Source organism: Nannobrachium achirus (genome assembly GCF_963921795.1).
Source record: "Nannobrachium achirus genome assembly, chromosome: 9".
NCBI classification, from domain to species: Eukaryota; Metazoa; Chordata; class Actinopteri; order Myctophiformes; family Myctophidae; genus Nannobrachium; species Nannobrachium achirus.
The window spans coordinates 32,502,635-32,517,171 of NC_137818.1; the positions used below are offsets into that span (position 1 = coordinate 32,502,635).

A 14,537-nucleotide genomic window follows, 5' to 3' on the forward strand; every position below is an offset into this window, starting at 1 on the left:
ACGGCTAATGCTATGCCACGCTTGTTTCGGCGGAGGCCTGAACAAGCAGTAATAATCCTTTGTTATAGAAGGAAATAACCGTCGTTTTAGGACGGGACAAGAATAAGTATTCTTAAGTACGGGTTAATTCAACACTCGCCGGTGGGCGACTCCAATGCCACCGCTTTAGGCTAATGCGCGAAGAATAATAATACAAAGGCTGAGTTTCAACTTATCTGAATGTGATATCGCAGAGAGTGAAAAGAGGATGTTACTTCCGCCTCCGGGGGCTTATATAGCCTGGAGGCGGGTCACTCCGGTTTGAGTGACAGGCCCTTCCTACCTACGTTAGTACGGGAGCTGAAGTAGTTTCTCTGAATGATCGCCAGGGGGCGTCATTACCCAAGTGGGAGGTCATCCTGGAATATTGACAGTAAACCCTTCGTGCTCTAATAACGGTTTCTCTACCCCTGAGCTATGCCGCCCCATATGAGGTTTCTACCCAACAAAAAATATGTATTCCACAGTGTGTGTGTGTGTGTGTGTGTGTGTGTGTGTGTGTGTGTGTGTGTGTGTGTGTGTGTGTGTGTGTGTGTGTGTGTGTGTGCGTGCGTGTGTGCATGTGTGTATACGTCTCCCAGACTCTTAACCTGACCTCAAGCATACCAGCACATAATCTAAACTTAAGCATCTCTAATCATGTAATGCATAAACACGACCATTCCAATGTTATTTTCTCCGGCAGGAGATAATAACCCCTGTCTAACCCCTGTGTGAGTGTGTGTGTGCGTGTGTGACTATCTCTCTGTCTTACTGTATGTCCATCTGTGTTCCTATACACTATGTGTTCATTTCAAATGTGTGGGGTCCAGCCAGGGACCACCAGGGTCCTTTGGAGGGGGCATAATGTTTGAATACAGCACAATCATTTAACCACTTTATCCATTTATACCCTGGCTATTCAAAAATAGCAGATCTACAAGCTTGCACATCTGTTATATGTACTGCTATATATATATATATATGTATATATATATATATATATATATATATATATATAATATATATATATATATATGAATTAAACGTAATTCTCTTCTGGGGGTCCAAACATTCTCAGATGAGGGGGGGGGCTGCATAAAAATAATTAAATTCAACAGCTCTGTATATAAAAAGGTGACAAAGTACATGTCAATTTGGGGGTCCCTGGCATGAAAAAGTTTGAGAACCACTGTTCTAATTGATCTGTGTGTGTGTGTGTGTGTGTGTGTGTGTGTGTGTGTGTGTGTGTGTGTGTGTGTGTGTGTGTGTGTGTGTGTGTGTGTGTGTGTGTGTGTGTGTGTGTGTGTGTGTGTGTGTGTGCGCGTGCGTGCGTGCGTGTGCGTGTTTCAGGTGGCTTGCATGCAGTTCATCAACATCGTGGTCCACTCGGTGGAGGACATGAACTTCAGGGTCCACCTGCAGTTTGAGTTCACCAAGCTGGGGCTGGACGACTACTTAGAGGTAAGGTGACAGACAGCTGGGGCTGGACGACTACTTAGAGGTAAGGTGACAGACAGCTGGGCACATCCAGGCACATTATAATGAGTCATATTCCAAAAGAGGCAGTCTGCCTGTTTATGGAAACCCCGCCTTCATTCTGCCCACCAGTGACCCAAGTATACCAACGCCTGCCACCTTTAACCACATGTACCTATTCTGGGCATTTAAAGGTAGGGTGAGGGATTTTCTTTGGTCAAGATAAGTGTTAAATAGCTCTATATTTTGATAGTACTAATTGCTATAGAGTGTTTGTTCAGTAACAGGAGTCTTTCCAACAGAAAAATGTATTTTCATGTCAGGGTACCAATTTCAGGGTACTAATCCACTCAAGAGACAGGATACAGATTAAACAAGTGAAACTGGAAGTGGAAAGAAATGAGCAGACAAACCTGGAATATATAAATGAAGCTGATAAATGGGTACTCTCTTCTGATTGGCTGAATTGTTTCACCTATCTGAATATTCTCTGTTTATCAAAGAGTTGGAGAGACAGGGAGTCCCTGGTTACTGAACAAACACTCTGTAGCAACGATTACTATCAGAATATAGAGCTTTAACCTTTTAACAAAAAAGAAAAACACAAAAAAATATCACTTACCCTACCTTTAATCCAGCAAGAGCCGATCTATCTTCGGCAAACAGATTTGGTGTATAGATTTAGTTGTCATCCACTACCACAGAGGTCTTCGACAGGGGGTCCGGGACCCCTAGCCGATCTACAGGCTCACAATGCCTCACTGTGAGCTTGTAGATCGGCTATTTTTTGGCACATAGGTTTGGTGTAGAGGGAAAAGAAGAGCAGACTAGTAGGCATTGACAGTTCAAGTGGTTGAATATATGAAAATACACATTAATCCAACCTACGCAGATGATAGTGCTGTCAAGTCTAAACTGTATACGAAATAATCCATGTACATTTTTAATCTGCAACCCAATTTACAATATGGTAGTGGAGGTCCCTGCTTCATCTCTCTCTCAACTAAGGGGTCCTTGGCCTGAAAACGTTGAAGACCCCTGCACTACCATCTCAAAGGGTAGATTCAGACTAACTCGCCTCGCTCCTCTGTTTCAGAAATCCAAGCACACAGAGAGTGACAAGCTGTCGGTGCAGATCCAGGCCTACCTGGATAACGTGTTTGACGTGGGTGGTCTCCTGGAAGACGCCGAGACCAAGAATGCGGCCCTGGAGAAGGTGGAGGAACTGGAGGAGCACCTGTCCCATGTAAGAACCAACCCCACCCACCCGGCACGGACCACCAACACAACACAGCCTCTTGCATTTTACAGCCTTGTTTAACAAGGGATGTTGTGGTTTGCCCTGCTATGCGCAGCACCTGATCCTTTCTATGTAGTGATTAGGATTCTAACCCCTGTGATTGTCGTTATGATTTTCACAAGTGTTCCACGGGTAATAATGAGGTGAGGATTGCTGGAAAATATTCTGATCTTTCTCGTGTGTGTGTGTGTGTGTGTGAGAGAGAGAGAGAGAGAGAGAGACAGAGAGAGAGAGAGAGAGAGAGAGAGAGAGAGAGAGAGAGAGAGAGAGAGAGAGAGAGAACAGGCCGCATATTGTTCTTACAGTAATGTTGCCTCTTTCTGGCCGGTTGCTTTAGTATCCCACACTGCTTTGCGAAAATGACCTTCTTCACATTGGAAAGGTCGTGGGCCGGTCTGACATCATTCGATGGAATTTCAAAACAAACTCTTGCTTTCGGGGGGGCCGGGAATGTCGGGGGTGGAGGAGGGTGCACATTCTTGATGGATTCCTGGCCAACATGTGTTATCAGTCCGCAACGTCAAAACGTGAACGCTGCCCTCAGCCTCTTTTGCTTTGTCATGCTGCTGGGATATCTCAAATTTCATATTGATGCTGCAGATGAGAGAGAGATAGACAGAGGGAGGGAGGGAGGGAGAGAGAGTTGGAGAGAGTCCATGCTGTGATTAGCTGGATCAATTCCTGAGTTCACCTCCTGTCCATCTCCCATCTCTCCATCCTCTCTCTGTCCTCTTGCCTCCCACGTCGGCTCTCCACCGCTGCTGCTGCTGCGTTCTCCTCCTCCTCCGCCTGTAGGTGACGGAGAAACTTCTGGACGTGGAGAATGAGACCATGATGAAAGTGGCTGACCTGGAGAAACTGCTCATTCAGAAGGATAAGGATCTGCACTCAATACGGGTAAACCGGCACTTATAACTGATGCTTGTTGCTTACAGTTCAGTCCTCTTTGCTGTGGTCAAGGACCCGAAGTTATACAGTATATCCATTTCTCACGCACGTAGGAGAAAAAAAGGAAAAAACCTTGTTATGATAGCAAATTGGGTCAGAGGAAATAGGATGTGTTTGTGTAGCATTGTGGAGTCATTGCGCTGTGTGCTCTCTCTGTCGCCCCCCGGTGACCGCCACAGGAAACATACGAGTCGACCAACACCCAGGTGAACACGCTGAGGAGAGTGCTCAAGGAGAAGGACGCCGCCTTCCAGAAGCACTTCAACATCGAGAGACGCCTGCTGGAGCTGGAGCAGCAGGGCACCATCCGTCTGCACAAGAAGCCCGACGGGGACATCTCCATCGAGCCCCTGGGAGTCGGTGGCCTTGGCAATGGTGTGGGAGGAGGAGGCGGCCACGCAGGCAGTGGCCTCGGCTTCCCTCTCAGCGACCTGGGGCTGTCTGCGCACTCACTCACAGGACCAGCGGGACCGCTCGGGGCGATAGACACCAGCCTACCGCCTGCCAGCGAAGCCCCTCCGCCCCCACCTCCTCCGCCCCCTCCACCTCCTCCCCTGCCCTCGGCCTCAGGTAATATAGACTAGTGTTTCTCAAACTTTCACATTTCAAGGTCTACCCTTAACTCTGACAGTGTACAAATGGAACCCTGACGGGTTCATTTGGTTCCATTTGTACACGGTCAGAGTTACAGACTTGTGTGGGTCAGTTTAGACCCCACTAAAGAAACCAACAGAGTCCCTGGAATCCACTTTGAGAACCACTGATATAGACTGTGTGACTCACTGCGATAATGGTGTCTGGTTGACGTTACCAGGGGTCGACGATGTGTCAGTGGAAAAATTCTCGATTTTGTTTTTATGTAACATTATAATGTTATAATCTTATTATATAAGACTCAATTACTGAATGTTTCCAGGTTTTCTGCAGAATGTGTGTCTTTACTAATGATACCATGTATGGCACATTAGGAGGTGTGGGGGTCCTTTTCAAGGACCCCCATAACTCTGAGAGTGTACAAATGGAACCAAATGGTCTGTTACAGACCTGTTATGGTAATTTAGGACTAGCTCTTTGTCCGTTTATATTGTCTACTCATTTTGTATGTCTGTGGCAAAAAAGAAATTTGACCAAAAATTCCACCACAAACAAGTATTACGTTATGGGAAAGTTCGGGGACACCAGACCTTTCGGTGACTCACTGACTCAGAGGTCTATTTTCGGCTCGAGCTCCACACACTCTGGGTTCTTTTTGGTGCGCGGCCAGGTGATGGGGTCGCGGCGGCACCCTTCTGAAGCGCAGACAGGAAAAGGGAAACGCAGGGTGTTTCCTCTGTGTGAGAGTGCAGACAGAGAGACTGCAGCACGCAGGGGGAGAGATAGCGCTGACGACTGTGGCCAGTGCTCTTGCACTTCCACTTTAATGGCTACGAAGGGAAAACCCAGAACCTCATCACGCATGACTTTTTAAAATGTTTTATTTACTTTTCTATTATAACCGGAACCACCGAGTACCGCACTGCGAGCTTGTAGGTCTGCTATTTTTTTGTGAAAATTCGAATTTTGACCCCATTCTATAAGTGTCTTTTGAATCCTTCTAAGGTTTTTTGAAAAACCTGTGTTTCTATGTCAGCAATCTGGCTAGCCATTGTCAAAGAAAAGGTCCTTTTCACTTAAATGGAGCTCAGTTGGTCTGTTCTTGAGGGACTACTATGTCAGTGGTTCTCAAACCTTTTCATGTGAAGGACCCCCAAAATTATATGTATTTGGCCAAGGACCCCCATTCAACATATTTAGTTCCAGGGACCACCAGAAGCAAAATTTGAGTTACAAACGTTCGCTTTGAAAATACATATATTCAAATATTTGCACACATTTTTACGACTTTTTCAAAAATAGCAGATCTACAAGCTCGCAGCGCGGCACTCGGTGCCGCGCTGTGAGCTTGTATATCTGCTATTTTTCCCTGGTTAAGGCATTCAATAATTATAGGCCTAAATGGGTTAAAAAAATCCATTAAAAAAAATTATTTCGCTGTTTAGCTTTCTAAAAAAGGTACAATCGCTGATCTAAAAGCTTATAACGCACCTGGTTCCAGTGTGGTCAGCTCATGTTGACCAATCCAGAGCAACAGCACCGCTTGCTCCTCCCATTGGGTTCCCAAAACTTAGGGTTACTTTTACCTCCTGTGCAGAGCCCAAATTTGGTGCTGAGAATCTGAAAAACCGAGACAAAGTGCAATGGAAACAAACCCAGAACCTGTGGAATTCCTTTAGTTCTTATAGTGGAGAAGAGCCATGAGAGTGTCATGTTAAGTACTGTCACTGTCAACTAATCTGAATTTGTCTGCTACTTTGCAGGAGATCATACGATACCCATTCCACCACCACCGCCTCCTCTTGCTCCACCGCTGCCAGATGCAAATCCCTCTTTCATCCTAAGTTTTGGGATCTCAGGTAAGATGTTTTCCCCCTGAACGTTGCACAGCTTACTTCACTATGGAACATTTTGTCCTCAGACAGAGTGTTAGTGCGTAAAAAGATACCATAAACGTTTGAGCCACATGCTATGCACTACCACTGCTCAACACCGCAGTTGTATATTGTATCTCATCACTACAGCTATCAGAATCAAGAAGCCCATCAAAACAAAGTTCCGCTTGCCCGTGTTCAACTGGACAGCCCTGAAACCCAACCAGATCAATGGGACCGTCTTCAATGAGATTGATGACGAGCGAGTGCTGGAGGTAAGTACGGCCTCGTTTATACCGTGTAAAATAACGCTGTGCACTAAATTGTTTGGGTCACGGACGTCTAATTTGGAACGTCTTCTCCGGCTGCATGCAAGCCAATTGGCTCACACCTCCTGACATGTCTAGCGGCTCACACAGAGTCATTAATGATTCACAGCTTTGATTTGGTTTAAGTATAAACACTTAGAACTCTGAGCCATAGCTTGTCGTATACAATATAAACCAGACTTAAAGCAGATTAAACAGAGGGTAAGGGTGAAAACAAACACAATTACTGGAGTTGTCTTTGATCTCTCCGACACATGCGCTCGCGCATCTTTCTTTCCCTCTTAGATAATGAAACAATCACGCTGCTGTTGTCATGTGCCTGTGTTGATTTTGTAGACTAAAACTATGACGAAAAATCTACAACTTTTTTTCACAATTAGAGAATGTAAAAAAATATATATATATGTGTATATTTATGTAACAGAGGTGATCCAAACCTCCCCACCCGGCTTCAAACCCAGGTCTCCCACGTGAAAGTCCAATATCTTAACCATTACTCCAAAGGGATATCCCTATGGAATGAGGGCAGATACTAGACTTTTGAAGCTTCTCCACCACACTCACGCCCCTTTGACCTCCTCGGGTCAAAGGGGTCGGGTCGGATCCGGGTCACGGCACCAATGTAACGGAGGTGATCCGAACCTCCCCACCCGGCTTCGAAACCAACCTGACTTTTCCTGCGTGAAAGTCCAATATCTTAACCATTACTCCAAAGGGATATCCTTATGGAACGAGGGCAGATACTAGACTTTTGACGCTTCAGGCTGGGGCTGCGACTCTCTCGGCCACATATATATTGATGAAGGTGTTGTCTATCATCTCTCCCATGGTGCTGTGCAGGAGTTGGATCTGGAGAGGTTTGAGGAGCTGTTTAAGACCAGAGCCCAGGGTCCCATCGTAGAGCACCCCTGCACTAAGAGCAAGGTGGCCCAGAAGGCCGTCAACAAGGTCAACCTGCTGGACGCCAACCGCTCCAAGAACCTGGCCATCACGCTGCGCAAGGCCCACAAGAGCAGCGAGGAGATCTGCAAGGCCATAGAGAAGTATGCAACCTTCCCACTGCAACACAAAAATGCCTTCTTTTTTTTTTTAAGATTTGTTTTTGGGCTTTTTGCCTTTATTGGATAGGACAGTAGACTGACAGGAAATGGGGGAGAGACAGGGAGTGACATGCGGCAAAGGTCGGCCGGATCAGGAATCGAACCGGCAACGCCGACAGGCATTGATGCCGAAATGGCAATGCCTATATGGTATGCGCCTGGTCCACTAGGCCACCAGGCGCCCCCGAAAATGCCTTCTAAATCCTGATGGTTTTCTGAAAAACATATGTTTCTATATCAGTGGCCCTCAAGCTTTTTAATGTCAAGGACACCTAGAATTATGTATTTGGCCGCGGACCCCCCATCTCAATATATTTGGCTCCCGGGACCCAGAGAAAGAAAGATTTGAGTTACAAATGTTTGCTTTAAAAATACATGTATATAAATCTGCTCCACAATTTTTAATAGCTAAAGTTTAAAATAATGTTTAAAGAGGTTAAAAACGAAAGTGATACAGATGCTTTCCAGGTCTAAATAGTAAAAAAAAAAAAAAAAAAAGTATATAGGTCTATATATATATATATATATATATATATATATATATATATATATATATATATATATATATATATATATATATATTGCTTTCTGTTTTATTGATCTGTCACATTTTACTATCATCTCTGTCGGGGGGAAAACTTGTGTGTCCAAAACTGTTTGGGATTCAAATTCAAAAGTAGCAGATCTACAAGCGCAAAGCGCACTGCTTGGTGCCTCGGTTCGAGCATGTGGATCTGCTGCTTTTGATTCTTTTGTTTGACGCTGTAAGCAGGGCATTAAATTACGAGAAAAAAAACACCAAACAGTTAAAATATGAAGATAGGATGGTTCTGTCCGACAGCAATGATATAAGGCGTTCTGAGACACTTGGTGGGACTGTGTGCACCTTTAAATAAACGCAGACTCGACCACGCTTAAATGCTGACTCGACTAATAACCCGCCACGCGTCTTCCCTCCTCAGGTTCGACCTGAAGGCCTTGCCCGTGGACTTTGTGGAGTGCCTGATGCGCTTCCTGCCCACGGAGGCGGAGACCAAGATCATGCGCCAGTACGAGCGCGAGCGGCGCCCGCTGGACATGCTGGCCGAGGAGGACCGCTTCATGCTGCTCTTCAGCAAGATCGAGCGGCTCACGCAGCGGATGAACATCATCACCTTCGTGGGGAACTTCGCCGACAGCGTCAGCATGCTCACGCCGCAGCTCAACGCCATCATCGCGGCGTCCGGCTCGGTGAAGTCCTCGCCGAAGATGAAGAAAATGCTGGAGGTAAGACGACGTGTTTAGACTTGTGCCGGGATAGGGTCGTGTGCACCAGGGGCGTCATTTGGGTGCATCAAGGGATGGCAATTGCCACCTCCTTTGGTTCACATTTAACCTTAAATTCTGTTATTTTATGCATATTGTCCCCAACTTGTTTTTGTAGATTCATTGATCATCAATCGATGTCTGTCCATCTACAGTACATGTAACATGTTATCATTTGTGTTTTATTGTGTGCAACCATTCATTTATTAAACACTTTCAACGTGGTATCCCAATTTTGGGAATGTGATCATAGGAAAACATTTTCAAACATTCCCCCCCCCCCCCCCCCCCAAAACAAATAGTGAAAATATCTACAAGCTCTATCTACAAGCTATCTACAAGCTATCTACAAGCTCTCAACGCGTTGCCAAGTGACACGTTGAGAGCTATTTTAGAAATGGGGCCATGGTAACTTATTTTTTGCCACACCCTATTTCTTTCTGAAATCTGGTGTTCGCCCTTTGATGTTACAGTATGTGCGGTATTGACATTGTAGTGCTTTGATGTTCTTCTGCGTACCGATGGCCTAACGGTTATGCCGCATGCAACATAGGCTCTGATGCAACCTGACAGAGAGTCGTAGGTTTGATTCCAGATCCCGATGACCTTTGCTGCGTGTCACTCCCTGTTTCCTGTCACCATAGTCTACACTGTGCTATGAGAATAAAGGCAGAAAAGTGCCAAAAAACAATGATATACATGTTCATTCTTCATCTTCTTTATCGTCTCCTCCGTGCAGATCATCTTAGCCTTGGGAAACTACATGAACAGCAGCAAAAGAGGCTGCGTGTACGGCTTCAAATTACAAAGTCTCGATCTGGTAAGTAGGAAGTAGGACATTCAACTGTTTATCTCAATAATACGTCTAGAACAGTGGTTTTCAACCAGTTATACGGGGACCACCAGTGGTCCGTGAGGGGGTTCCAGGTAGTCCCCAGCTAGATGGAGAGTTGGTAACCAAATAACTCTTGAGGGCTTAAAATGAAACCAAATGGACCCTTTGGTTTTTATACTCTCAAGAGTTATATTATTGTTAAATGTCTGCATTACTTAATTTACAAGAAGTCTACACAATTACGAATGTAGGAAAAAATGTATTTTGATGAATGTTTTGGCTATTATCCCTTCTATGGTACCAACATAAATACAGCAAGGAATTGTGGACAAAATCTTATCCAACAACAACTAAATAGAACAGCTAGAGTTTATATATGAAGCATATTTCACTGGCTGATGTTGTTCTGCATTCTCTTCATGTCCACAGCTGCTGGACACTAAGTCTACGGACAGGAAGATGACCCTGCTCCACTACATAGCTCTTATTGTGAAGGAGAAGTACACAGAGCTGGCCAACTTCTACAATGAACTGCACTTTGTTGAGAAAGCTGCAGCAGGTTGGTTTTGAGAAGAAAAACAGAAAAAGATGTTTCAATATGTTCAAGTGGACTTTTTTCCTTAACTCTGCAGTCCAATGAGGCGTTTGAGGAAAGAAAAAGGTTGAGAACCGTCCGTAAAACGTATTATCTTCGCTAGGATGTTTTTGTGTGTGTGTGTGTGTGTGTGTGTGTGTGTGTGTGTGTGTGTGTGTGTGTGTGTGTGTGTGTGCGTGCGTGTGCGTGTGCAGGATAGAATAGGAGATAACTCATAATTCAAGGGCGTTACAGGAGCACAGAATAATACGTATAGAAAGCACAAAAGTGTATAGAAAAATAGCAATGAAAACAGCACCAAATCCTACTTGTACTGCAGATACATTAGTAACACTGTGATTCTCTCTTTGATTGTGTGTGTGTGTGTGTGTGTGTGTGTGTGTGTGTGTGTGTGTGTGTGTGTGTGTGTGTGTGTGTGTCCAGTGTCCCTGGAGAACGTGCTGCTGGATGTGAAGGAGCTGGGTAAGGGCATGGAGCTGATCAGGAGGGAGTGCAGTCTCCACGACCACTCGGTTCTCAAGGGCTTCCTCCAGACCAGCGATGCACAGCTGGACAAGCTGCAGAAGGACGCCAAGACAGCAGAGGTATTCTGATCACTCACCACCACACTAACCTACCACCGGCGCTGGTGGTGGAAAGTATCTCATTGCCTTTACTCAAGTGTTGTGCTTTTGAGTGCAATTTTAAGGTAGTTTTACTTTACTGGAGTATTTCCAGTTTTCCAGTTTCTGCTAGAATGTATTGCACTTTTTCTCTGCTACAATCATATAAAAACTTTAGCTACCGTTACTTTGCAGATTGTGATTATTATTACAAAACATACATTAACCACTTCAGTCTTATACATTTCAGCCATTTGAAAATGTCAGATCTACAAGCTCTCAACGGGTTGTGATGCGACGCATTGTGAGCTTGTAGTATTTTCTCGCGTCTTTCAGCACGGCACGTAGTGACGTGCCGTGAACTTGTATATCTGCTATTTTTGAATTAATAGCCAGCGTGTAAATGGATAAAGTGATGGGGACCCACTTAAGGACCCCTGACCCCACTTTGAGAATGAATGCTCTAACCCCAGTTGGCACATTTGCTAAATTAGTGCCACTCATTGCTGTCCTCTTCCCCAATTTCAGGAAGCCTTCGGTCACGTGGTGGACTACTTCGGAGAAAGTGCCAAGACGACTCCTCCCTCCGTCTTCTTCCCGGTGTTTGTGCGCTTCATCAAGGCCTACAAGGTGAGGATAGCAACAACATCTCATTTCCCAGGGGCAGTCGCTATATGGTCAGTTCCATTCCACACATGCGGGTGTTAAGCCTATGATGCTTCGTCACGCATCACCAACAAGTAGCAGACTTACAAGCTCACAGCGCGTCGCGTCCGCGATGCTCGTAAGTCTGCTATTTTCAGCGCGCGACCCCGAACCGAAATGTGAAGTGTGCGGGCCCTTCCTCTCTGTGGTTCTGTGGGTCCATTTCCCAGGATTCATCAGGGTGTGGTCCCTCTGCTTCCGCACAGAGAAGAGCAGACCCAGGGCTGTGTGTGTGTGTGTGCGTGCGTGCGTGCGTGCGTGCGTGCGTGCGTGCGTGTGTGCGTGCGTGCGTGCGTGCGTGCGTGCGTGTGCCACAGGACATGGCCTGGTGGAGGCAGAGGCCAAATAACAGGAAGGACCAGCTGGGCTTGGCCTTTAGCAGCCCCAGCTGTAGTGTTTAGACTGCCCCCCCCCTCCGTTACCCCCGGACAGCTCCGCCCTGTCCCGTCACACAACACGCTTCCTGAGATTGTTCTGGGTCTGGATTTATGGGAGCTGCTCGAGGAAATGTGTTCTGTCAGTGTCTTTGTGTTGTTGTGTTGTGTATATTTGCATGTATGATTGTGCACATATAGATGGTGACCTGGAAGGGACAAAAGCATAATGATATTTACTGATTGGGTGTTTTTTTAACATCCCAGTTTCAGTTCTGTTTCGTCAATTACACACATGCACGCACTCATGGACATTCACGCGCACGTGCACACGCACACATACAGTACACACGCACACAAGCTTGCACACAATCTTGCTCTCAGCTCCCGTTGTTCGATTTCAGTTAGCTGTCACAGTGTTATAGATTGCAAGCATTAATTTGCAATCTAAAGATGACAGGTGCACAGAGATGATCTTTCCACTTTTCATATCTCCCAGGCATGATTTGACAGTGATAATGATATACATTTTAAAAACACTGCAGCCACTGTAGGTTTCATTCGTCAATTCAACCACTAAGACAAACTTGTCGCGTTGCAGCACGTTGTAGGTGTGCTATTTTCAGCAAAACTTTGTTTATTTTGGCCTAATGTTTGCCTCTTATGCAATGCCCAGAATAGGTTCGAATCTGAACCCGAGGCCCTTTGCTGCATGACAGACTCATTCCGAAACCATTTGCCTGCTGTTATTTTCTCACTGTCACTGTCAAATAAAGCAGAAAATGTCCCAAGACATTGGCCCTATTCCTTAAACTTAAAAGGTCAAGTATTTCCTGCTCGATCATAGCTTGTAGGTCAGCGTGGCTCAAATGTTAAGTCATGGGTTTGTAAGCAGCAGCTCAGCTCAGAAGGTACACAATTACTTAAACATTAATCAAACTAAAAACATAACCTAAAATGCTGGTTCAAAAATGACTCTGATGCTTTCAAAACCAAATGTTACGTTTTCAAAACCAAGCCAGGATAAGTGTTTTTTTTTTCAAGTTTGTACCTGGCTCTAATCTTTCACCAAAAAGCAATCAGGTGGTGGTACAGTGGTAAGGTACAGAACTGAAAGAACAGAGCCTCAAGCGATAGTTCAAAACCACCTTTTGCAAGATCGTCACTTTGCATATGACCCCACTTTAAGTAATTTGTTGTCACAAACATATAAACCATGGTGATACAGTGGTAAAATAAATCTAAAGCAGACATTGTGACTTCAAAACTCAGACTGGGAAGTCTCTTGATTCAAAAAAGGATTTTTTTCTCCCAAGTTTGTGCCTCGCTCTAATCTTTTAGTGAAGATCATGCAATAGAACTAGCTGATTATGGCCCATGGTGGTACAGTGGTAAGATACGTGCCTTGCTAACAGGGATTGTGAGTTCAAAACCAAACTGAGGAGTATTTAAGTTTAAAAAAGTGAGATTTTTCCCAAGTTTGTGCCTGGCTCTAGTCTTTTGCTGCAGAGTACGGGAATAGAACTAGTTAAGAATGAACCGTCGTGGTACAAAGGTAAGATGCATGCTTTGGAAACGAGATATTGTGAGTTCAAAGCTGCCTTTTCACTGTCTATCTAAACTATACAAGGTGAAGTATCATTCGCACTGGCTTCTCCCATGTGCCAGCGTGGCTCAAACAATAAGGTCAGGTGTTTATAACACAAAGGTTCTAGGTTCAAAACTAAAAAAAAAAAAAGAAAAAAAAAAAACTTGTGTGGTTAAATAAACTGATCCAAATGCCTCAATAAAATAAAACCTTAACTGAAATAAGAGACACAGTCCTCTATAAAATAAAACAACGTGAGAAAAGAAAGGTCATAAAAATAAAATTATTGAATTAATTATGTAAATGTCTTAAGCTCCTCCCTCTGGAGGTGGTCTTCCTCCATGCTCCTCCCTCTTCTACCGGAGCTAAAAGAGGGTGTCTGGAGGGAAAATCACAAACAAAAGCTTAAAAAAAAAAAGAAACTTGCTTAATATACATTTATTCAGCTCCTACTAGAGCTAAAACAGAGCGTGAGGAGGGAGGTGGGCTGCCTCCACGCTCCTCGCCTTGCAAAGGCCAAAAATAAATAAATCCCACGACCAAGATTCAAACTCACAACCTTCAAGTTGTGGAACTTCTCCTTTTCATTTGCACCACCATGCTCTTCACACTAAGGAGGAGTTCGAGGTTATATTTGAGGTTGAAGGAGGAGGTGGCCGGTCAAAAGATACAAATCCACAGCAAACACCACAATGAACTGTGGTGTTACAAAGGTAAGATACATGCTTTGGAAACCAGATATTTGCTAGTTCAAAGCTGCCTTTTCACTGTCTATCTAAGCTATACGAGGTGAAGTATCATTCGCACTGGCTTCTCCCATGTGCCAACGTGGCTCAAACAATAAGGTCAACAAAATCAAAAACAATATAAAACTTGTGGTTAAATAAACTG

General features: G+C 44.7%; 1 protein-coding gene across 2 annotated transcripts in view; it reads left to right on the forward strand.

Annotated features, from left to right (window-relative positions):
• fmnl3 (formin-like 3) overlaps nucleotides 1–14,537 on the forward strand; it is a 73,088-nt gene that overhangs the window by 46,329 nt on the left and 12,222 nt on the right. For both annotated transcript variants that reach the window (XM_080734200.1, XM_080734201.1), the window contains 12 exons: nucleotides 1,372–1,482; nucleotides 2,594–2,743; nucleotides 3,593–3,694; nucleotides 3,925–4,315; nucleotides 6,103–6,198; nucleotides 6,364–6,488; nucleotides 7,383–7,585; nucleotides 8,605–8,908; nucleotides 9,687–9,767; nucleotides 10,212–10,341; nucleotides 10,801–10,961; nucleotides 11,508–11,609. In XM_080734200.1, coding sequence (XP_080590326.1) covers nucleotides 1,372–1,482; nucleotides 2,594–2,743; nucleotides 3,593–3,694; nucleotides 3,925–4,315; nucleotides 6,103–6,198; nucleotides 6,364–6,488; nucleotides 7,383–7,585; nucleotides 8,605–8,908; nucleotides 9,687–9,767; nucleotides 10,212–10,341; nucleotides 10,801–10,961; nucleotides 11,508–11,609 — 1,956 coding nt within the window. The remainder of the gene's footprint in view (nucleotides 1–1,371; nucleotides 1,483–2,593; nucleotides 2,744–3,592; nucleotides 3,695–3,924; nucleotides 4,316–6,102; nucleotides 6,199–6,363; nucleotides 6,489–7,382; nucleotides 7,586–8,604; nucleotides 8,909–9,686; nucleotides 9,768–10,211; nucleotides 10,342–10,800; nucleotides 10,962–11,507; nucleotides 11,610–14,537) is intronic.